The 25,010-nt window shown below is 52.5% G+C and overlaps 1 protein-coding gene across 1 annotated transcript; it reads right to left on the reverse strand.

The window, feature by feature from the left end:
* Window positions 1-138: 138 nt before the first annotated feature.
* On the reverse strand, window positions 139-24,779 carry EPHA10 (EPH receptor A10). Its single transcript, XM_030464337.1, is given in 23 exon segments — window positions 139-346; window positions 779-943; window positions 1,043-1,236; window positions 1,417-1,566; window positions 3,120-3,323; window positions 3,439-3,500; window positions 4,070-4,255; window positions 5,553-5,678; window positions 6,302-6,357; window positions 6,447-6,555; window positions 7,730-7,913; window positions 9,336-9,359; window positions 9,361-9,443; window positions 12,334-12,370; window positions 12,372-12,509; window positions 12,512-12,693; window positions 13,214-13,369; window positions 22,171-22,417; window positions 22,419-22,448; window positions 22,450-22,500; window positions 22,502-22,843; window positions 23,918-23,982; window positions 24,689-24,779. Coding segments are annotated over 23 exon segments (2,997 nt in total). The 3' UTR covers window positions 139-231.
* Between the last annotated feature and the right edge of the window lie 231 nt (window positions 24,780-25,010).

Raw genomic sequence — 25,010 nt, forward strand, 5'->3', positions numbered from 1 at the left:
ATGGTGCTAGGAGAGCCTGTCCACCTGGGCACACGATCCCTGGCCCAGGAATCCTCAGCTTCCCCAGCACAGGGGACGGGCAGCTCTGCTCTCCTGCCACATGGAATGACTTTGTTGTTGGGCAGCAGCCCAGTGACTCCCACATCCCACCCAGAACCTCGAGGAGCTCAGGTTGGGTCTGGATCTGCTGGCTGCCTCCTCCCAGGAGTTCCAGGTTGGGGCTTGGCTGCTTCACACCTGCACCCCTCGGCCATGCATCTGGATCACCTGGGCCCTGAGGGTCTGGATCCCACTCAGGATGATTTTCTGGTGCTCTGCCACGGTGATCCCCAGGCTGAGGACATCTCTACAAAAATGAGAAAATGTGTCAGTTATCAAAACCAACCACAGAGTGCTCCAAACACACCCACTCCAGGGCATGGCAGTGCAGGATCAGACTGTCAGCCCACTGCAGACCTGATGGGGTAAGAAAACCCCAACTTGTCCCTGCAACAGTCATGTGGACCCCAACAGGCAGCCAGGGGTGACAGAAGCCACCAGCACACCAGGTGTGGGATGGTTCCTGCCCTTGCCAGCCTGGGGATGGGATCTGAGTGTGTGTGGGAAGGGACAGGCAACACCACCCTGGTCAGAAACTGACACCTCAACACCCAGACGCACAGCACACACAGCCCAACCCTCCCCAGCAAGCTCTTACAGCCACGTGTCCTGCCCAGTAACACCCAACTGCAGCCACAGAGCAGAGCACTGGGAGAAGCCAGGAAACCAGTTCACTTACTGGGCTGTCATCCTGGCCACCGACTCCAGGTAGCAGTAGCCAGCGGCAGTGAAGTTGTCTTTGTACCTGCCCATCTCTATGGCCTCCAGCCACTCGCCCACGGAGCTGAAGGATGGAAAAGCTGACAAGGTTCTCTGGGCCAGGGGGATGGTGGTGCCGTGGGACCTGCCAGCACAGCTGGGGTGAGGGGGGAGCAGCACCGGGCACCCCTCCTTCCCCCAATCCGGGCACCGCCGGCACCAGAACCAACCTGGAACCACCCACCTGGTGCAGGTGGAGCCGGGGCAGTGGGGGGGTTGGGGACTCTGCAGCATCTTGCTGAGGATGCTGTGGATGTGGGAGAATTTGGGTCTCTGGCTGCGCTCCTTCTGCCAGCAGTCGAGCATCAGCTGGTGGAGGGGGGGCTGGCAGTTCAGCGGGGCGGGCAGGCGGAACCCGTCCTCCACGGCCTTCAGAACCTGCAGTATGGAGCAGAGGAGAGGATCAGGAGCTGGGGGGCAATGAGAAAACTCCCAGGGCAAACCCCCCCTACTCCTCAAACCCCCCCAACCCCCGGGGAGCAGCAGCAGCAGCAGCTCCTCCGCACACCATGAGCCGCGGCAACGTCGTCGTCTGCCGCGCGGCCGCCGGTGACTCACGTCTTGGTTGGACATGTCCCAGTAGGGTCTCTCTCCATAGGACATGACTTCCCACATGAGGATGCCAAAGCTCCAGACGTCGCTGGCCGGGCTAAACTGGTGATACTGGATAGCTTCAGGGGCTGACCACAGCACCAGGCTCTTCCTGCGCTGGAAAGGCGGAAAGGGACAGGAGATGTGGTGACAAAGCCACCACTGTGCCCTTCCCTGGGCACTGTCCTACCTGACAGGGCAGGCATCAAGGAGGCACCTCTGCCATCAGCAGGTTTAGTACTTAAGACAAAACTTTTGCCTTGATTTGTTTTAAAATGGCCACGGGAGTGCGAGTCCTGAAATCTTAATGGAAGAGGAGAATGCCTCTGGGAAGAGCTGGTGGCATTTTATACATTAATATTTAATGAAAATCCTTTCAGAGCTGCACGAACACGCAGCCCCTCCCACCCTGCCTTGCTCTCCTGTAATTAGTAACCCCGACCTTGGTGTCCGTGGAGCCCTCTGGATGCACCAGGGGAAGCAGGTGACAGACACTGCAGCTAATTGTAATTAACAGCAGGGAAGCCTTGACCCCAAAGCCACAGCCCCACTGCACCACCAGGGGAGAACCCAGGGCTCCTGCTGGGCTCTGCAGCTGCTCCACACCCCAACCAGTGCCAGGGCAGCTCTGATCCAGTTCTGAACTCCAGCAAGGTGAGAATTTGCTTTGCCAGGGCCTCCTCCTTGGGACCCTGCTGCTCTCCTGACAGAGCTCGCTGAGCCTGTCTCCCTGCACCCAGGGATAACATCCAGGAGTTTTCCAAGGCTCTTTCTGCAGCTCCTGGCAGAGTGTGGCCAAACCAGGCTCTTCCCCCAGGATGCCCGTGCCCTGCACTGGGACACAAGCACTGGGTCAATGCTCTCTGCAAACAGCAAGAGCTCATTAGAGGGAGGAATCAACACTCTGGAAAATCTTAATGCCCAGTTCATCTGCTGCATTTCCAGCCCCAGCAGACACAGGTGGCTGCAGCATTTCATGTTTCATGGAACATGTCCCACTGCCCTGCAGTGCAGCCTCCAGTGCCAATGTGCTGTGTGAAGGAAGAGGGGAGGGAGAAGCCACCCCCAGGGAGGGGACAGGGGTCTGGAGACCCAGGGGTGCCTGCTCCACAGGCAAGGGCTCCCCAAGCTCATGCAGCCTCTGGGGAGATGCTCTGATGCATCTCGGGTGAGCTGATGAGGCAGGAGTGTGAATCAAGCAGGACTTAAATTCTTAATTGAAAGCCATGAATTCCATTACAAGTGATAAAACAGACATAATGAACCCCGAGGCTGCCAGAGCTGCCTCCCTGCCAGCTTGTAGAGGCAGACAGGAGGGCTGTGGGCAGAGAAGAGCTGTGCCACACAGTTTCCTGGCTAAAAACATTGGATTTCTGGCTGGGAAAAACTTCAACACTGCGGAGTCTGCATTCATACGTGAGGAAGGAAGAGGGAGCCTGGGAAAAACACTGGTTCTGGAGCAGGACTGTGGCATGTCCCAGTCACTGACTGGAGAAGGTGACTCTGCATTTGGTCCCTGTTCAGCACTTGGAGCTGCAAAGCTCCTCGCTGAGGAAAGGTCCCAGGCACTGCAGCCAGGGAGATCCAAACCTGCAGGGGCTTTGTAGCTGCTCTGTCAGCACTTTTGCTTTGGGAGAATGCTGACAATAGCCCTTGGAAATGGAACTTACCATGGTGGAGAAGATGGTCTCCAACTTATCTTCTTGGGGCCGCCTGAAACCAGATATTTTGCAAGCCAGGCTGCTGCTGACAAGGACTTTGTGGGCAGCAAGGCTTTTGTGGATGTAACCCATCTCTGCCAGGTACTTCATGCCAGAGGCAATCCCCTGCAACATGCAAACAAGCTGGGTGGCTGTGAACTGTCCTTCGTGCTTCTGTGAAAAAAAAGAGGAGGGGAAGCAGTGGGTAAGCAATGTCCAGCTCACTGGGTGCTGCCAGCAGAGCCCGGATGGGTGCCAGAGCCCAGCAGCTACCACCAGCTCCACTCACCCTGAGGAAAGAGTCCAGCACACCATTCCCCATGTACTCCATCACTATCATCATGGTGCTCCCTGCAGGGACAGACAAGGAGCACTGTGAGTAGAAATACTCCCTTACCTACCAAAGAGGGCAGTTAAAAGCAGCACACGTGCTCACGTTTCTCTGGATTTCCATGGATATCCATGGATATACTCAGCATTTGCAGAGCAGTTCAGTGCAGGCACTCCCACGAGAGCTGGGAGCAGTCAGAGTCATCCTTTCACTGACACAACCTCACTTCAATCTGCTTTTATTACGAGTGCACAGTTTTGCTGCTAAGCCAGTCCTGGCACATGGGTTTATTAATCTAGTGGTCAACATTTTTATTCATCATCTGGATGCTAAACCACCTAAAAACACCAGGAACCATCTGATTCCCAGAGAGCACCAGTACTGCACCTCCAGCACAGGTTAAAGCACTTGGCTGCATCAGGACCTGGTTGCCCCTCTACCTCCCCCACCTCTGGTGAGGTCACCATACCTCTGGTGAGCTCACCATGCCTCTGGTGAGGTCACTATACCTCTAGTGATGTCACCATGCCTCTGGTGATATCACTATACCTCCAGTGATGTCACCATGCCTCTGGTGATGTCACCATACCTCTGGTGATGACCCCCTCCAGGCGGATGACGTTGGGGTGATCAAACTGCCCCATGGTGCTGGCCTCTGCCAGGAAGGAACGCTGCTGCTTCTCTGAGCACCCTGCCCGCAGGGTCTGGATGGCCACTGGCAGCTCCCGTTTGCTGGGCAGCTTCAGGCAGCCCTGGCAGAGCTCTCCAAACTCCCCTGAGCAGCAGAGAAAGGAATTAAAACTCCAGCTGTGGAGGGACAGCCCTGGCAGCTTTCCCCCAGGGGACGTTTTCTTTAATTCTGGAACCATAAAGCTCATTCCTGTCCCAGGTGATGCCTCTGGCTGTAGGCAAGGAAGATTTCCCCACTGCTACCCACAGGATTTGCCAATCCATGAAGCTGGGGCCCTGCGTGGCTGTCCACTCCCCCACAGAGTATTTTACCACCTTCCCCCACCTTTGCTGAGCACAACCAACCCTTCACATCAGCATGTGACACAGACAAGTGTGATCCCACACTGGTGTTCCTCCTTCTGCCCACACCTCGAAGCCTTTCTCTCCACCCTCTGCTCCAGACCTCTTGCACTTTTTCCCAGGAAAAGAAAATTAACCCCCAGCCAGAGAGAAGGAGCTTCTGGGCCCAGCACGGGCAGGATCTGCTCCTCTCAGGACCTGGCACAGTGGGGACAGGAGGCAGAGCATCGTTGCTCCCACACCTCAACAGCAGCTACCAAATCCATAGAAAAAGGCCAACATTGGCTTTATAAAAAGGAAATGCAGCTATGAAAAGCTTTAGTGATTTGAAAGTCAGGTACCTGTGAGACAAATGCATCCCCAAGTTCCCTGTCTTTAAACGTATTTCTGACTATTTTTTCTTGATTTTTCAAACACCAATCTCTTCCTGAAAGGTGAGTGGGAGCAGACTCAACAGCTCCAAAGATAATCTCTGCTCCTGTGTCCTCTTCCCTCCAACACTGTCCTTTTAAGCCAGTGGGGCAAGCCCTTCCCTCTTCCCTTCCTCCACCTCATCTTTTTCTGCAGCTGAATTTATCTTTAGGGGAAGAAACAACAAAGAATAATCGTGTTTCCCGTGTTCTGGCACACATCTAGTGATTAAAGCTCTAGGGCTCAGTGAGGGGATTTTAATTTGCTTTTAAGTTTTAGGCAGTGAAGTTGATGAAAATCAATAAATCATTAGGTTCACGTATTTATAAATAGTTTTCATGCTGCTGTCAAACTGCCCAGATGCAGATAATTGCTGATGGTTTCTGGTTGGCTCCTCACTCACTTGGCTGCTCTCTGTGCCTCAGAAAAAACAACGGGAATGCAAAATGGAGCAACCAAACCCAACACCCCCAGCCCCACTCCCACCTCCCCATTTCGAGCACCAACTCCTGAGAGATGAGCAGGAGCAGAGGTGCCAGAGGACAAGGAGCTGTCTGGGGAGATGCTGGCACAGCCCCATGTGCCAGGGAATGTCCCCAAGGCATGGCCACCACCCCAGGGGAACTTGCCTGTCCCAATGATCCTCTCAATTTTAACATTAGCATCATCCAGCTCCTTAGCAAAGAGGTGCACAGCCTGCATGGGGTCTTCACAAGTGTCAGGGTCGATGTAGGTCCTCCTGGTTGGGATTTTAACTGCAGGAAAGGCACAGAGGGGGCATGAGGAAGGCTCAGCAGAGCTCCAGGCTACCCATCCTAGCAAGTGCTCAGCAGGTCACCTGCTGGCAGGGCTACCTCGCCACAAAGCAAAATACTCAGCTTTAAGGTTGCTAGGAGAGGCACACAGGCTCTGCTGCCTCCAGAACATTTTGGGGAGCAGAGAGAGGAGCCTGTGTGTGCTTCACTGGAGTATGCCAGGAATCAAATCAACTCCTCAGTCCTGACATCTGAATGTCCTTTGACAACTGCTGTCCATAAAATTATTGCTGCTCGATAATCAGGAGGAGCCCCAGAAAACAAAGCTGTGTCCTCATGGAGCTGTTTGCAAGAAGCTGACAGGAGCTCATCTGCCCCGTGGAGGGCTGAGAGTGTCCCCATCCCCTCTGCAGGGCAGTGACCTGTGTGTGGGAGGGATGGACACTGCTCATGAAGCTGTCAAAGTCACTGCCTCCAGGGACTCTGCTCGGGGAGAGCATGGGATGCCAACCCTTCAAAAGCAAGGATTTAGGGCTGCTTTGTCAGGAGATGGGTTATTAATAGCAATAAATACAGGCATCCCCACACAGTGGTGCCAGCCATGGTGGCCAGGCTTCACTTACAGTGGAAGTACAGCTCCTCATCCCCATCCTGGCTGGCCTTGCTGTACCCACACTGCCTGCAATGAGAACACAGAGTGGTGGGGGCAGCCCAACCCCAGCCCAGCCCCCCTCCTCCCTCACCCCAAACCACCCCAACTCTGCTCACCTCCTCCAGACCATCATCCCAATCACCATGGACACCAGGACCGTCAGCCCCGCGATGGCCACCACTGCGATGAGGAGGATGGGGTTCTGCTCACTGGAAGCCACTGGCACTGCAGGGCAGGGAAGCAGAGCAGGTCACCAGCATGTCCTGGGACAGCTCCATCCTCCAGCAGGATAAGCCTCCCATAATGCCAGGCTGCTTTTCACCATCCTCACAATAATTCACATTCTGTTTCAGTTTTAAGAGCTGAAGCTGGTGCAAGCAACCACCAAGCATGGAGGGAGAGGCCCAGCACAGCCACATCAGACTCCTGGTTTTGTCAGCACTGAGGAAAGGTTCCTGTTTATCAGATGGACACATTAAAATTTATAGCTTACAAATAGTTTTCCTTCATCACATTAATCCCTTCCCTTCCTGGTTTTGCAAAGGGCTATTAGAAAGCTACATTCTATATAAAATTTTTATTGGCTTCAATTCATTCTGAAAATGTCTTCTGTGTGGCAAATGGATGCAATTTAAAGCCCTGTTAAACACAATCTGTGAGAGTCACACTGAGCCAGACATTTCAGGGCTTTCATTTCTAGCCAGGGTGGGTTGTTCAGCTCTCCAAGCCCTCTTTTAGTCAGTGCCACGAGATGCTTCTGGACCATCACTATGAATGGGAGCTGTGAAAGGAAAAATCCCAGCACATGACAGCAGCAAACAAGCCAGGTGACTTAGGACAGAGGGGGTACGTGTCCAGCCAGACCTCCAGGCCTCCTCTGTGGCAACCTGGGTGGCTGGCTACCCCATCATTGCAGTGCCTTGGGCTGCACAGCTTTGTAAGATCATGGCCTCAGCATTTGGGCTGCCACAGACTGACACTTGCTCCCTTCCAGCACCTCTTTGGTGGCCCCACAGAAAGGACCTGATGAGATTTGTTCCAGCACCACCACCATGCCAAGGGAACACCCCACCCCTCTGCTGAGCATTTTTTGAGTATCCCAGCCAAAGAGCAGAGATCACAACCCCAGGAGCCTGACAGCTCTCTGAGAAGCAAGGAACCTCCAGGACAGGCAAGGCAGCAACAGGGCCCTTGTCAAAATCAAATAAAAAAATGCAATTAAAAGCAATCCCTGGGAAGTACCTGCTCTTCAGCCCACAGCAGCAGAACAAGAGCAACAGATGCTGCTCCATGACACCAAGAGCACCTGGAGCAGGAGCTGGGAGCAGCAGCATCCCATGGCTCAGGTCAGGCTGCTGCAGGTGCAGGTTTGGGGACACCAAGCCCAGGCAACACTTACACTCTGCCAGGGTCTCCACTTCAATGCTGGGGCTGTAGTTTCCATAGTCAGGTGAGGAAGATGTTCGGATTTGGAAGATATAAAGGGTGCCAGGCTTCAGGTTATTGACTGTCACAGCTGTTGATGTGGTTTTCACAGTTGAGTAACTCTGATCTCTCTGATCCTGAAAAAATATGAAAGATACCTGAGATACAGCTAGCCTGACAGATGTACTATGGAGACAGGCAGAGGATGGGCTGGAGGGGAGCAGCTGTGCCACCTGCTGGGTTCCTCTCCTCCCTGCCAGGGTCCAGCTGCTGCCTTGCACAGCCCTGCAGTGAATCCAGATGTGCTGGCACATGGAGAGTGAGCACAGCTGGAGGTGGGTTTGCCAACAGTCCTGTTTCCCTGGGATTTGTTGTTCACTTGCCCAGGGACCTAGAGATCCCTCTGCTTGAACCAAGAGAGAGTGTGATGGGCAGCCCTGGAATCTCCACAATTAAAGTGTGTCTTCAAAAGCAAAGATGAGGAACCAAAGCTGATTTTCATGGCAGCATCAAGAGCCCCATTACAGTGAGGAACTGCTGACCTCTCTACCCAAGCTGGATGCCTCCTCATCTCACATACCCTGAGTGTCTCCTTGCTGCAGCCCATCTGCACAGGAATTACTGTCTTGGGCTTCAGCATTCACCCTCAACCCCCAGATTCTTCCTTTCAAATCTATCAGATGTTGAAAAATCACATTAATATGAATCAGCTTCAAGGTAGCTTATTTCTAAATACAGAGCAGCAACGTGTCACCTGCACAGTTTGCTTGACATGTAATCAGTTTCATAATGGAGCCTGAGCACACGCAGATAAGGTAATTTGTGGAACTCTGTCATAAACTGCATTTATTTTGATTTAGAGCACTGTCCCTGCTCTCTGCCCACTGGTATTCTTTGAAAATTCTCAACTCACTGCACCTGTCAACTAGCAGCTATTTTTAACATTAAGAGACTGGCATAAAAATGTTTGCCTGTGTCCCCTCCTGGGTGGAGATCACTCACAGCTCATGGAAGTCACTGGTTCAGTGCCTCTCAGCCTTAAACCAGTGAAGAGCACAAGGTCCAACACCTTCCCATAGAGCAGGGTATTAATGTAGCTGTCATCTCCTCAAAAATTCAGGAACCCCATATGGTTAGAGCAGTCCCTGTCTAGCTGGCTAATGGCAAATACCCAGACCTCACATTTTCTTGAAAAAAGACACCCAAAACATTAAAAAAAAAAAATTAGTTTTTGCTCTTTCTCCCTGGGAGATGTCATCATTAGGACTGGGTGAAATCGTGCTGGGGGGAAAAACAACAGTTAACCATGGACTCTACAAATAATCCCATTCCTAGAACTTGCATAAGCAGATTGCATAAGGACAAGACCTTATTGGCTCTCATTCAAGCACTCCTCTCACTGTCAGGGGCCAGTAAAGCCTTCATACCACCACTGTCACCAGACTCACACTCCCTCCCCCTCTCCCCCACCCTCACTCTTGATGCAGTGGGTGGCTGACGTGGCTGGTGACACACGTGGCATCCCCAGCACGGGGGGGGATGAGCCCACCCCAGAGCCTACCTTCTCATAGTTACTTGACCTCATACTCAGTGCTGTTTGCTGGGTGGGAAACCTGGCTCCTGCCAGGACAAGGAGACACTCTTCTGCTCAACCTTATCCATGTGGATATCCGTGATGGAGTTTGGTGCTGGAAAAGCAAGAGAGGCAGCAGGTGACTGTGGTGCTGCCACATCCCCCTGCCCTGCAGCCTGCCAGACCCCTGGGACATGGCCAGTGACACTGTGGGCCACCACACTCCAGTCCTGAGCAGCCAAGAGCAGCCAGATCACAGGTGACAAGGAATTCAATCTCTGACTCAGCATCTTCAGTTGTGGTGGCTGCACTTCTGCCCCAAAACTCTGCTTTTCACATGTAAGAAGTATTTTAACAAGATGAAAAACAAACAAACAAGCAAAGAAACCAACAAAAAATAAATATTCCCACCTCCTTCCTTGCACAGGCAGCTCTCCTGTGCTACCAAACCAGTGGCACAGCCTGAGGCCAGCCTCAGCACTCACCTTGGGCTTGGTTTCTGTAAGCCAAGTTAGTGCTCCTTGCTGTTTTACAACACTTCCCATCAATAATACAGCAGACAGATGCCCTCCTGGATCTCTGAGTCTCGCAAACGGACTGAAAAAAACCTGAACAAGTGGCCCTGACTTAAAGTCATCAGGAAAAAAGTCCACACTCACTTAGTGCTGGGCTGCAGAGCAGAACCCATGGGCACACGCTGGAGGAGCAGGCACTGCCCTCAACCTGTTCAAAAAGCAGTACAGAAAATCACACAGACTATAAAGCATTTCACACTGGGGGAAAAAAAATGTGTTTGCCACTCAATATTTTAAGCTCCCCTAACATTGCCTCTATTCTGGAAAAGCAAATATTAAATTATTCACCGCTCTGCCTGATTTTATAAACTCCAGTCTGTCGTCTGTGGGTTACTCCTCTTAATTAACCAGTGCAGCAGCAGAAAAGGCATAAAATGAAGTGTGGGCTCTGTGTCCCTCCCCTGAATGACCCGTGGCACCCCAAACCCCATGGAGGCCATGGAACAGAACCAGGAGTGCCCACAGGTCCCAGGGCAGGCAGGTCACAAAGTGTCCCCATGCTGTCCCCTGCTCCCCAAGGGCCTGTGCCAGCCAGAAGGCACACACAGAGCAAGTGACTTGAGGGGACTTAATTCAGCAGAAAGCCACTGCTCCGGCTCAGAAAGGAGAACACATCCTGGCACTGGCTGCATTATTAATCTACAAGGGATTTAAAAGCCCTTAAAGAGAGGAGCTGATCCCTGCCGGGAATATAAATGACACCATCCTGGAGTGTACATCTACATGGCTAATGCAGCTCTGCTCCTGCAGGTAAACAGCTTCCTCTCTCCTCAAACACTTTTATTTAGTCCCACGCTGGGGGCCAGATTAGAAAAACACAGTATTAATTTTGCCTCCTGCAGACTAAATAGCATCTTTTTCCTTTCCCCTGCAAATACAATGAACAACAGCTAATTCCCCCGGCGAGTGCTGCAGGGGAAGGGCAGTGAGAGGCCACATCCCAGTGTATTTGGAGGAGCAGGGACCTGACAGCTCAACAGGGTCCTGGTTTTTTGTTTAGCTTTTCCTTGGAATCTGCAAAATCTGCAGCCAGAACTTCCCTGCTGCTGCAAATGACTCCCAAGACCATCACGTTGCAGCCACCACACAAATCACTGCTGCTCCAGCATCTCCTGGTCCCACCTGGCACTTCTGTCACGGATAAAGGGCTCCAGGACTCCCTGGAGCTGGCACACACTGAGGAACAGCTCCAAAGCCATCTCTGCCAGCCATGGCTCAGTGTCCTCCTATCCCTGTGTCCACTCCTGCTATGGCCACCTGGATCAAGAAGCTACCTCTGCCCCTCTTGCCAATCAGGTGAATCATCCCTGTCACCTCAGCTGGATCATCCCTGTCACCTCTTGCAGACAGAGCTGGGCCACCCAGGCACCTGCAGATGGAGCAGCTCCAGGTTGGCACTGCCCTGAGAGAGGCGAAAAAAAATCTCAGTGTTTCAAGAAACTTTGTGAGCCTCAGCTGCACAGCTAATTCCGAGGCACCATCTGCATCCGGAGACTCAGCAGCTCGACAAGAGGCATTGATTTGAAGAGATTACCAGATTAATTATGGCATATTCATTATGCGTATGTCAGTTCCTTCAGGAGTATGGGTGTCAGTCAGGGGCTGAGATTCTCCAGAACAAAACTGTATGAAACAGCCATGGCACACGTTGGGTACCACAGCCCTGTTCCTTTGCTCCCTACAGAGGACGAGGACCTTGCCTTGTCCCCAGCTCAGACCTGAAGCTCCCAAGCACCGATTCCTCTGCCCAACACCAGGCAGAAGCCCCTGGAGGAATGGCTCCTTGTCAGACCCCATTCCCTCCAGCTTGTTGCTGGCTCGGAAAGAGCCTGAGCTCACCAGACAGAAGATCTTCCCAGAGCTCAATCCACCCTTGAACAGCAAAGATCCTAATGAAGAATGACACCTCCACCAGGAGCAGTCTGTGGCACAGCACCACCCAACAGATCCACAGAAATGATTGTGTGAGGGAAGCAGCAACGTGCTCAAGAACATCTGATCTAGTGGCAGGGAAATTATTTATAACCAGATCAAAGTTTAATCTCTTCATATGAAAATTGTTGGCCAGCTCCTGCCAGGAGGTGTGTGAGGATCATCCGTCTCCATTAACTGGTGTTTGGCAAAGGGGTTTCCATGCAAATTAAAAAACAGGGCAAGGACACAACGAGCCTGAGATCTTTTTCTCAGGCACAGCTTGCAACTGGGGAGAACCAAACAAACCCTGGGCTGGCTGGGGGCAGGATGGGTGCTCAGTGCCCCACGGGGAGGAGTGAGAAACAAACAGAAGAAGACATTTTCATTTCAAACTGGCTCAGTGCCGGGTGTGCGGAGTTGAGGATAGCATCCCCAGTTCCTGAGCAGACCCACACCAGAGGTGACCCAGGAGCACCAGGCAGTGTGGGCAGTGGTCCCGTGTCCCTGAGCTGTTACCTGCAGGGCCCGTGGAGACGTTGACCTCGGCGTATTCCCTGCCCGGAGAGCGGGGAGAGGCCCGAGACGCCGTTGACGGCAGCCACGCGGATGGTGTAGTTGGCGTGGGGCAGGAGGTTCACCAGGGTGACGGTGCGGCCCACCAGCCCGCTCTGCTGTGGCACAAAGCCCACACCCACTGCCAGCACTGCTGGCAGCGTCCCCGCGGGGCGGGGGGCACCGCCCCGCACCACAGGCTGTAGGTCAGGTCTGTACGGCCGCCAGCGTCGGCCGGGGCGCTCCATTCCAGCACCAGGGAGGAGCGACGCAGGCTGTAGACCAGGTTCCTGGGGCTGAGGGTGGGCCTGAAACAGAGAAAGTCTGTGGAGGGAACTGCCTGGGGAAAAGGGGGAGCCCCCAGAACAAGGAAGGTGGATGTGGTGAGGGGGATGTAGGGAGGAAGGTCCCGATGTGGGGACGCATCCTGCACACAGGTCACAGGGTGCAGGAGAAGCACCCGGCCTGAGCCAGCTCCTGGCTGGGGAGCCCCTGGAAACCCCCCCAGAACCACACAGGTTCCCCATGGCTGCACAGCTCACTCCCAGTGATGGAGTAGCTTGGGGATGAGCCAATTAACTAGAGGCCATTTAATTAAAATCTGTCAGTGCTATTGATGGTGCCCTGGTTTTACCAGGGGAGGCTGCAAGCCCAACAGCACATCTGTGCCATCGGGTGACAGCCCCGTGGCACAGGGACAGCCCCGTCCCCTCCCCTGGGATGGACATGCCCAGCTCCCGGGGGGTGGCACAGCATGAGGACACCCCTGAGCTGCAGGGTCAGCGAGGGCTCGGGATCCCCCCCTCTGTCTTCACTCTGCAAAGAGCCCCCATTGCAGCCATACGTGTGCAGGAGGCAGATGGCGGGTCTGATGGGGACCTGGAGTAGTTCTTCTGGCATGAACAGAACGTGGAGGCTTCTTCATGTGTGAAGCTGTGCTCAGGGCAAGGAGAGCAGAGAGGGAGACGGAGGGAGAGCTTGTAAAATCCAGGCAGGCAGGCTGAAAAGACAGAGAGAGGGAGTTACGGAAAGAATGGTGACCGGGGGATATTGTTTGGTGATGGCATTCGCCTCTTTCCTGGGACACCCTGTGCCTGTCATTGTCCCCTGGGCTGGCAGCACCTCTGTGCTGAGAGGTGACTCCAGCAGGACCAGCCCAAGGGGCAGGAGCTGGTCTGAGCTGGATTTCAAGCCAAACAGAACCACTGGTGTGCTGCTTCATCTTCCTGACATGGTGCTGCTGTCCCTTCATCAGCTCCTGGAATATTTAATCACTTGTAGAGTTCCCAGGTGAACAGCTCCACTAAGGCACTCTCCTCTCTTATCATTTTTAAGGAGTTGGCTGCTGAGACTCTGCCTCTTAAAGCAGATTATTCCAGTGCACTCTGGCTCATTAATTTTTAGCATGATATAAAACTGGCAGCTACAGCTGTGATCTGAGGACAGAGCACTGGCCATAGCACAGGGTGGAGAGGATCCTTCTCTAGGATGATGAAACCAGCTGAGCATTTCAGGAGAGGTGACTTCACAAAGCACAAGGCCATTAGAAACTCAGTGCCCTACAGCCACAGGACTGCAGCACCCTGACTGGGGTCTGGGCTCCAACTTTCCAGCTGCTCCTCCGTGTTTTCCAATAGCCAGAAGTTTACCAAAGTGTCCATCAGAAGGTATCAGTTAATAACTGGTTTGCATTTCCCAGAACACAGGCACCAGGACCTGTGTGAGCACATCCACCAGCAGTCCATGGGCTTGTTTGTTCATTTGTTCCTTGGTTGTCTCATTCTTAGACTTGAGAAGAACAAAATCATCCCAAGCACATGTGATGCATCATTTGTGCATCTCTCTTTCTTCTCTCAGATAAACTCCCACCCTCCACCACCTCATCCTAGGAGTGTTTTTCTTGGTCCCCAGCTGGTTTTAGGTGTCCCTGTTATTTCACAGTGCTCATTTTTGCAGTGGGTATGTGACAGCTCTCCAGAGATCAGGACATCATTTATAGAAAGAAATCCTCTGGTTTTGTACACTATTGTCTGTCCTAGCCCTTGTCCTCTGAAACTATCATAACTTAAATTATTAAATAATAAAATTCAACCATACATTCTCCTAGAGCCAGAGAGCAGCAGCTGGATGGTCAGACAGACTCAGGGCCTCTCTCCATCACTTCCCATAAACTATTCCCTGCTCATCCCCCACACCTTATCCATTCCACTGAGGGAACAGACATTTCCCCCTTGTGACCCAACGCTGTGCACCCAGGATCCAACCAGCAGCAGAACAAGCAGCATTGATCTGTGCTGCAGCTTGACAGATCACCCAGCACCATGCCCCAAGGGAAGGGTTTCTCTTACTGACTCATCTGCTGCAGCTCCTCTGACAAGAGCTGATGGCTCTCTCTGGGTGTCCTCTCATGCCCAGGCTGTGCCACAGGGAGAAGCAGGGGCAACCAAGGATGCAGAGTTGGGCAACGTGTGGTTTCCTGCTCAGCTGGCATGGGACAGCTTTGATTTTCTTTCCCCAGAAGTTCAGACATCTCCATCTCACAGCACCACGAAGCTGCCAACAAGATTTCTCCATAAGCTGCTCCTTTCTCTTTGGCCAGGGACTTAAATCCTATCTCCAGGGATGCTGGAGCTGCTCCTTCACCAAGGACCTCCCCGGTTTTCTAACCCACAGTTAGCTACATGTTCAAGTTTTGGCTTAGAAAACAGCAGAAGAGATCCTGATTTATCAACAAAAGGGCACCAGAGTTTGAGCATCTTCATCTTGTTCATCAATGAAAAGTGATTAAAAGTGACTGCCTAAGTGCATCAGGTAGCTCAAAGTGGCTGCAGGACACAGGCTGTGTGAGTTCCAGGGCTGATTTCAGTTGCTGTTCAAGTGAAGCAGGGCCAAGATTTTGCAGACAGCAGTAAAATGAAGTTATTAATCACCACAGCAGTATTTACTAGCTGGTCAGCAGCCTTTTATGTTATGCACTTACACCCACCACTGCAACAGCTGACTACCTCCAACAATTAAGTTAACCTTTGTTTTCTTTTTTGAAGTATGGAAACACAAACCCAGTGACAAGTGGGAAACTGGGACAGAACAATGCTCCAGTTTGGTGCAGGTCACACAAGAAAACAGGAGCAGGAGCAGGACTTGGGTCTCTGAAGGGTCTCCCAACTGCACAACCAAAGGCAGAAGTCAGTGCTTAAGGATTCACATCTTTCCTCTGCAAATGCTTTCCATGTTGGTTTGCAAAGAAAATAATTGGCTTTTAATGAAATGAGAGCAAAGACTGGAATCCTGTTCCAGGATGAACCTCTTGCTGGCTGTGGAAGGCATCTGCTGTCCCAGCAGCAAGCTCCAGAAATGCCTTTGTAGCCACTCTTACCCACCATGCTGTCTGGAATAATTTTCTCCATATTGGAGCTCATTGGTGTGTTTACACCCTCCTCAGCATTTAGTCTGAATGCTTTTGATGTGTTCTGCTTTTTTATTCTTTTTCTTCTCCCTCCAAAGTGTCTTGGGTCAGCTTGTTGACCCACAACCTTGCAGATATCTTCAAAGAAAGAGAAAACCCATAAAGGACACTTCCTCCATTAGCACTATTGAACGTCCTTCACGTTGCTGAACCCCTGTAGGTAAGGCAGAGCCTCATGCATGCCAGCAGGGATCAATAATACCTGCAGCTTCACCCAAAATGCCTCTACAGTCATTTGTAATTAACACTACAACTTGTCGCCTTCCAAAATCAATCCTTTCCATTTTTTTGTCATCAGATTGTATTTGACAAAGTTCATCTGTGCTTTGACTGTGTGTTCATTTTCTCTGCTGAAGGAGGCATTCAGGAAAACAGCAGCCAGTGCCCCAGGGTGCAGCAGGGAGAACCCTTCCAGCACCCCGAGTGGAAGCACCAGCAGCACAACACCCAGGCACTTAAATCCACCTCCATCTCTCCTGTCCTGCTAACTCTCTCTTGTCACGGTCATATAAAATACGATGCTGTTTCTCAACTCCTTTCTCCCAGGAGCTCTGCCCCTCCCTGGACCCAGCTGGCACATCCAGCCTCCATCTATCATAATGCCATTATCAAGCCAAGCAAGTCACACTTTATCATCTTCCAAACACTTTCACCAACACGTTAAGAGGAGAGGTGCTCCAGGCCACTGCAGCCAGGGGCACAGGAACCACAGAGGGACCCTGAAGGATGCTGCCAGCAGCCAAGGACAAGCTGCCCCAAAACCAGACAGGGCACCTTGTGAAAAAACACAGCAGCAGAAGGAAGCTTCAGTGGTGAAAGAGCCTCAAACCAATGTCCCCAGGCACTAGAGAGGCTCCCATTTCCCCCAGACATGCTGGGATTGTAATCTTGCCTTGTCTTATTGCAAAAACTGTAATCAATATTTGCAGGCAGAGAGTGATGCTGGTACAGAGGCCCACGGGGAGCAAGGGAAATAAATTCTCCACACCTGGGCAAGAGGGACAAAGTCAGGGTGAGTGGAACAATCAGTCCAAGTGCTGGATTGGGTCTGCAGCTCCTCTCACCTCAGTACCTTGTGCCTGCCAGGACGGGCCCTTCACCACTCAAAGGTCTTCCACAAACTTCTTTTTTTTAATAACTGGTTTTCAGTAATACTTTTCAGCAGCCCCACAGTCCAGTTCCCAGCATCTCTGAAAACTTTAGGACAATGCTACTTTATGATTTTCCCCATTGTTAAATAATTTGAAGAGCAGTGAAATGAAAGCCTATGTCTAGAGGCCAGATCTTTGTGCAGCTCCACCAATGTGCTCTTAACAGCTGAAGAAAAATAAATACCCAAGAATATTCAGTAAGACAGCTTTGAGATTGAAAGAGAATGCATTTGCTTGGATTCAGTGCTCCCAGCAGGACTGAACAGAACCTCTGTGCTATTTCTGTAGGAAACACTCCTCAAGGACACGCTGAAGCCAGCACATCCCCTGAGCCAGCTGCAATTTACTGTTGTCTCCTCCAGTTCCCCAATGTATCCACCAAACTTCCCTGCAAAGGACAGCCTGGCCAGCACACCCCACAACTCCTGCCAAGCACTGGATCTCACACAAATTCCCTTTGCCACAGGCAAGAACCCCTCCCCACCTATTTCAGCAGAACCTCCAGCACGTCCACCTAGCAGCCAGGGATCTATAACCTTAAACCTGGCAGGAATTCTGCAAATGCATTGTGATGCTTGTAATTTTCTGAGTAGTTTCCTCTAAAATTAAGTGTCATGGAGTAATTTGTGTCTGGCTCTGTCACAATTTCCATAGCCATAATTATTTCAGACACATTGTAAAACAGCAATATAATACGCAGTACCCAACAATAAATATCTCCAAGCTTGATCATTACTCCAAAAAAAGAGACTTGAAAGAGAAAGGCATATTTTACAGCAGTGTTTCACTGGCATGACTGATGGGAAGCAGCACCCACCATAAGGCCCTGGGTGCGGGGCAGAGGTGGATGCTCCAAGTCCAAAGCTCCCCAAAGCCCCAAAACTGCCCCTTTGCCCATGTCACCATGGTGCTGCAGCCAGGCAGAGAAAGCCAACCAATAATCTGAAGGAAACTGCAATATAAATTTCCTCAGTGATGACTCTTTCAGCAAGCACCCACAGATTTAGCCCCCAAGCCCCTCTTTCCCACCCTGCACAACCTCAACAAGTGGCAGCCCAACCTGGCTCAGCAGCCCCAGGTCTGGGGGATGCTGCTGGCTGCATCAGTGATGAAAGCAAAACCTGGTGCTCTTGTGCAACTTCCCAGAGTCCCAGGAGAAAAAATAAACATACTGTTGCATAATGCTCAGGCATCAGCCAGAAGATGAAATAAACTCCAGAAGCACACACAGGTTTGTAAGCTAATATATTAAAGATTAAACAAAGCAAAAGCCCCTGGCACTGTGTGTTTGGATCCATCTATTTTGTACTTAAACAGAGAAGCAGACATTGAGCTTCAGGTGATATCTTTGAACTAAATGACAAAATATTGTCATTATTATTCTAAATTTCTCTAACTTCCAATTGAACTACTTACGTGCCATCTAAGACGCTGTAGTGACCCAATTCCCTGATGGGACAAATGCAGTTCACAGGAAAACACCTTCCCAGCACCAGATCCACTCCTACCCCAAGAGTTTGTTCAGCAAAAGCAAGGCCTGGCCATGCAGAGGAGCTCCCAGGCCAGGACACTGCTTTGGGATTTATTTATTTTTTAATTCAGTGTCTGCAATCCACTGGCAGAAGAGGCACTGTCACCCCAGTGTGGGCAGGAGGCTTTAATTTCTCTCCCTCCATTCAGCTTGAGATGCTCAGCAGCAGAAGGCAAGGACTAGAAGGGAAGGCTGAAACTGGAGACAAATGGAAAGACTGGGATTTCGACCTCTATTGTAGCACTGTCCTTTCAAACATAAAAAATCAAGGACTTCATCCAAATACTTTTTTATTGTAGAAATACTTTCCTTTAATTTTGCTCCAAACATTGACCAAGTTTATGCCTTGCAGCATCAAAGAAGCTACTCAGCTACTCTTATTTCACACCCTTTACAGCTGTGGCTTTGTCCACAGAACTACAACTCACATCAGGCATGATGATCTCAAAGGTTTTGCTTATCCATTTGTTCCTCCACTACTCAAGAAGCCAAGCACAGGAAGATAACATTGACTTTCCTGGGAGATCTGTAGCAAGGCACAGTCTGCTAGGAGAGAAGTTCCCACTGCTGGTGCCCACCAGGACAAGAAGCTGTGAACTGAAGAGACTCCAAGGCAATGTGGGTTAGGAGGAGAACCAGGACAGGGGCTCCATGAGGAGGGGAAGCACCTTCCAGGACTGCTCCAGGGGGACTGCAGCACCCCAGAGCCCAGCAGGGACACAACTCCAGCAAGACTGAATAGAGGGGGGAGCTGAAAATGGGTCAGGAAAACAGCAACAATGGAGGGGGCCACACCATCATCCAGCCCATGCTGTCATAAAGCCTTCTCTCCTCATTAACAGCAACAATTACAAGCTTCTATGAAGTGTAATTACACTGCAGGCAGTGTCAGATGCAGCAGGCAATTACAGCATAATTAATGCAACCCACCTGATGAGCAGAGCAGACTCACAGCTCTGTGTCCTTCATTCTCCAGCAGACCACAGAGGGGACCCACAGGAGGTCAGGGAGCCCATTTCTTGCTTCCTGCACAGTGTGGGGTGTGCATTACTGGTGGTTACCATCAGCCAAGGCTGCTCCCTCCTCATTAGTGAGGATTTGTGTCCAGGAGATGGTGCAGGGCCAGGGAGGAGAAAAAAGCATGGGGGCATTTGCCTGGCACAGGGCAGAGCCAGCTCTGCCACTGCTGTCAGAAGTGGAGGAAAATAAATGGAGAAGGAAACTTAACTCCAGCACCAATTTACGTTTTTTGTCAAAGGAGAGTGGCTGGCAGCTATTTTTGGAATCTGGGCTCCATCATATTAATTCAACGTCTGGTTGAAGTTGCCTTATTTGCAGCAATCTGGCTGGTAATATTAACCTTGGGCTTTGTTGAAATTCTCCTTGCAGATAATGCAAGGGATTGAATGGAAAAGATGAAGCAGAAAGAGACAACTTTACACCACATGTTAGGCAGATCCTCACATCATGGTTTCATTTACCCAAAGCTATTGCAACACACAACAGAGGAAATGGCACCGTGGGGCCACAGCTCACACCTGGTATAATTAAGGATAAAAAGGTATCAGTGCCAAGAAGCCTCCTGAAGACAAAATAGGGATGGAGAGGTGATCATCCACAGAGCACCAGGACTTCTCCTTTGTCTGCTGTGCACCTGCTAGAGCAAAGCATCTGGCTGGAGATAGATATTTGACAAGAAAAGCAGCCTAACTGTATTTACAGTGACAGAACCTCTCCTCATTTGCAGGCAGACATTAACACAGATGCTGAAGCTGCCCAGTTCCCATCCCAGCAGTGGCACAACCAGACTGGGCCAGCCCACAAAACCGACCAGTGGGGCAGCTCAGCTCTCTCACAGCAGTCACTGGCAGGGCTGTAAATCCTACCAGGCCTTTTTTTCCACCCCTCCTGGTTTCAGGCTGAGGACACAAACCTTCTCTCCACAGCAGGATGGCTTCAGCATCTCACTCCTGGTTACAGGGACACAAACCACGACTGACTCCAGCACATCCCATGCTGCAGGAACAGCCAGAAAGTCCTCAGAGAAGATCCAAGGATAAGGCAGACTACCAGGGGCTGCAAAGCAGCACCAGAGACAGTCCAGAGAACTGACAGCCATTCAGGCTTTGTCCCTGGGCTGCCCCTGCAAGAAATCCTTGAACAAACTCAGGGTCCAGCTACTCGCAGCCTCCAAAGCTGTGACAGATTCTGGCCAAGAAATCTGACAGACAAGGAGGATCCAGCAGAGTCACAGCTGCCCCCAAAGCCACCACCACGGGACCTCAGTGGTGGAGCCAGATGTGCTGTGCCATCACCTGGCTGTCTGAACACCTCTAAGCTCCCATCACATTTACCTGCCTCTAGCTCAAGGGCTTTTGTCCTCCTTGAAGAATGTCCACAACTCTGGATGCTTCCACTTGGAAATCTTTTAAAGTCATTCACTTAGTGCTACGATAATGCAAGGCTCTAAGAAAAACCAAAAACTTCCTTAAAAAGTGTTTCCTGATATTGACCAGACATCAAACACTGCTCCACAAAGAGTGACTTAATGACCTGCTTCTGCAAGAGGGAGAAAATCTCAATTATGTCCCATTAAATTACTTCAAATATTTTCCCTCAGAGAATATGAATTAGTTAACTCAACACAGAGAAACCTGAAACATTAGCAAAAGCCTTCTGGGACTTGCTATGTAAATTCCCACTCCAAACAGATGGGGAAAGCAGGGCCAGCTGCCACACAGCCACTGGAGCAAACGCACAGCACCGGACTTCACCCTGATAGTTTTGATAAGGTCTTCTTAAGGAGGGCACCAAAGCAAAGAGTCACTGCCTGGAGCACTGGGAAAGGCTTCCCCCACACTGCTGGAAGGCTTGGTACCATTTAAACCTGAAAAGCATCAAGCTGGCAAGCTGACTGCCCCATCAAACACACATCAGGCACATGGGAAACTGTACTTGTTTGGGACTTACTTAACCAATTTCCTCCCAATCCATTTTTCTACACAGGGAAAAGGCAGAGAGGGCCAAGGTACCACCTGGACAGCAGGCACAGGCAGGGAGGAGAGCTTTCAGGCATGTCTTCCTGAAAAAAACTCCCAGAGCTGATCCCACGCCTGCCTTTGAAATTGAGTTCAAAGTGATTGCAGCACCAGGTTCATTGGAGGGATAACCCATTAAGACAGAGGTTATATCCATTTTTACAGCTGTCATTAGATGTAACCTTGCTGGCTGTACAGTCACAGAATTATTAAGCTGTCTAAAGCATGGCAACGAGGACATTAATGTTCTGGAGTCATTCTGTAGCTACCAGATACAGCTGTGGGAAATGCCTGGTGGCTTTCAGAGCTTCAGCACTTCTGCCCAGCCACCTCTCTGCTGCCCAGCAGCTACCAGCACCCATTTACCCATTTGTCACCCTTCAAACCAAGGTCTGGCTGTCAGCTTGGGGGCTGGAATCCAGCCAACAGATTGGTACTGCTGACAAAAGGCAATGCCACCCCAACAAAAGGCAATGCCACCCCGACAAAAGGCAATGCCACTCCTCCCAGCTCTGCTCGGGCACCACGCAGGCTGGAGGCAGCCTGGCAGCAACACACCCAGACAAAACTGACACAGACAAAAAAGCACCCGAGGACAGGGACTGCCACTCTTACCTCTGCATCCCCCGTCCTTCTCCTCGAAGCCAGGGCCACACGTGCACTTCCCGATGGGAACCAGCCACTCTCCCTCTGCACTGCAGTGCATCCGGGGGGGATTATCCATGTCCACCACGGCGTGAGCCACGCAAGTGCCCTTAACTTCCACCAGAGTCACAAAGGCTGCCTCTGCCACCGTGTCTGGGAACACGGCCAGGTTCTGCACTGTGGCCAAGCACTTCTTGTAATAGACACGCACGGAGACACAGCGCCACGCAGGCACCCACGTCCTGGAAGGCCCAGGTGGAAGCCTCTCTTGCTCAGGTGCCCAATCTCCCTCAGCTCAGTGGTTCAGCTTCATCTTACGCTCGCCCAGGTCCCCCTGTGTGAAGCTCTCATCAGCAGCAATGGTGTCAATCTTGGTGTGTTTGCTCTCATGGACGCTACGGCCCAGGTCAGAGTCCGACTCGATGTAGTAGAGATTGAAGGTCTCCTTGCAGGTGCCTGTCATGCCAGGAATGCTGTTGCAGTCCCTCAGGGTGAACTTCAGCTCGATGAAGATCCTCTGCCCATCACGCCTGGCGATCCAGCCTGTCTGCAGCCAGTTGTTCTGGTTTGGTTCCATGACATTGCAGACCTGGTAGGTCCGTATGGGTTTGTCATTCTCATCCACGCCGCTGATCTCTTCCCACTGAGGAAAGAACACAAAGGGCTCTAAACAGCTCCAGAGCTGCCATGAACAAGAGCCAGCCACCCCCAGCAGAAACACACCAGTAAGTAGAAATATCACCATGCTGTTGTATCATAGGCACCACAAGCCCTGAGCCCACCAAAAACCCCACAGTGGACACAGCAGTGCTGCTGGACCACCTACATCTGAGCTCTTCTCAGGGGAGCAAACATGGACACACGACCAAAGGATTGTGTTGGTAGCATCAGACCTTCTAAAATCAAGTCTGGGATGAAACTGGACATGTTATCTGCTGAGAAGCCAGAGACTTGACCTCCCCCATACTCCTTAGTTCCTCTGTCCCTGAAAAGGATTATCTGCACAGCGTCCCCTCAGTGGAGTGCCAGGTGGGGTTGGGCTACCCAAGGGTGCCAAAGATGACCAAGGAGATGTGACACCACCACCATACAAGGACAGACATCTTCATGAACAAACAGCAGCTTCTCTGGCAGGAGTTTTAGCTAGAACAGGACAAATCCTCTGCCTGGAAGCAAGTTGGTATTTCCCCAGCTACCAGCAGAGATTCTGATCAGTGAAATGATGATTCAACCCTCACAGCCCTAAGGATCACCTGGCAGCTTCCCAAAGCCATCCTTTCGGGGGGTAAACTCATACAAGATAGCCAGATGTACCCAAAACAGAGTTCCTACAGCAGGATAACAGCTGGGCAACACAGATGACTCCAGGATCTGTAACTTTTGCCTCTGGTTGTTTCCAGTCTGTAAAACGAACCCAAAGGAGCAAGGAGCACAACTCTGAGTTTCCCAACACCCTCCTGAGAGCAAAGCAAGGACCTGACCGAGGAACCTCCCTGCCCCAGAGCTCCTGATGACCCCACCCCAGCCACAGCCTCTCCCAAGGGGGGTACTGAGCCCCAGGAGCAAAAGCTGCAAAGCCTCAGCCGACCGAGGGTTATTCGCTAAACACCGGAGGGCACAATCCCTTCCCCGGAGCTGTCCCGCATCGCCCGCACCTCTCCCACCGCCGGGAAAGAGCGGGAGCACCGAGGAGGGGCCCGACCCCAACCGCACTCACCCCGTTTGACGGGTGCGAGGTCCAGCCCAGCTCCGCCTGCGATTCCTTGGAGTCCAGCAGGACAACTGCAGGAGAGGGAGACAACGCGTAAGACGGCAGCTCCCCCACCCCCATTACCCCGCAACACCGCTGCCGTGCGGGAGGCAGGTCCCAGGCTGCGGGAGCAGCTCCCGCCCCAGCCCCACCAGCCCCGGGACAACCAGAACCAAAGGCTGCAGCACCTCTGGACCCGTCCCGCCAGCCGGTGATTAGTACCTGATTATCTCCTCATTAGCACCCTGACCTAACGAGGGTGACGTCCCCGAGCGCGTCCCCCGGGGCTGAACGGGACGGGGTGAGGCACCGGTTCCCTTCCCGCGGGAACCGAGTCCCCTCTGCCAGACGCGGTTTTCCCCCCCGCATCCTCAGCTCCCCGACCCCTCCGCAGCCGCTCCCCGACCGGCGGTCTCCTCCTCGTATATTCGGGACCCCGGTATCCCCCGATCCTTCCTGTCCTCGGGGGACAGCGGGGACACCGGAGGAACCACATCACCGTCCGCCGCGCCCACGGCGGCAACCCCGGGAGGGAGAAAAGAAACGCGCTCGGCCCCGACCCCACCGGCCCCTCCCGGCACCGCAACGCGCGGCCCGAAACGCTGCGGGGCGACCGACACCGAAGCCACCGCGGCAGCACCGAGCATCGAGACAGGTGGGCCCGGGAGCCGGGGAGCTCAGCGCGACCGAGGATGCACCCGGTGCTGCCGGTCCCGGTGCCGGTGCCGCCCGGCTCACCCTGCTCGGTGCCGGCTCGGGGCAGCACCGGCAGCAGCAGCAGCACCGGCAGCGCGCGCGGGAAGCCACCGCCGCCGCGCGCCGTCGCCATGGCGGCCCCGACTCCGCGCGCCCCGCGCCGCCGCCGCCGCGCGCCGGGCCGCCCCGCCCCGCCCACCTCCCGGCGCGGCCAATCAGCGGGAAGGGGAGGGGCGAAACAGGGCGTGGTAGAGAGGGCGTGGTCAACAGGGCGGGGGCCGCCGTTCACTCTGAAACCGACTGATGGCGGCTGCGGACCCGCCCCGCCGGGACTGCGGGGATGCCCAGGGACCGCTCTCGCCCT

The sequence above is a fragment of the Calypte anna genome, chromosome 23 (assembly GCF_003957555.1).
Source record: "Calypte anna isolate BGI_N300 chromosome 23, bCalAnn1_v1.p, whole genome shotgun sequence".
In the NCBI taxonomy this organism is placed as follows: Eukaryota; Metazoa; Chordata; class Aves; order Apodiformes; family Trochilidae; genus Calypte; species Calypte anna.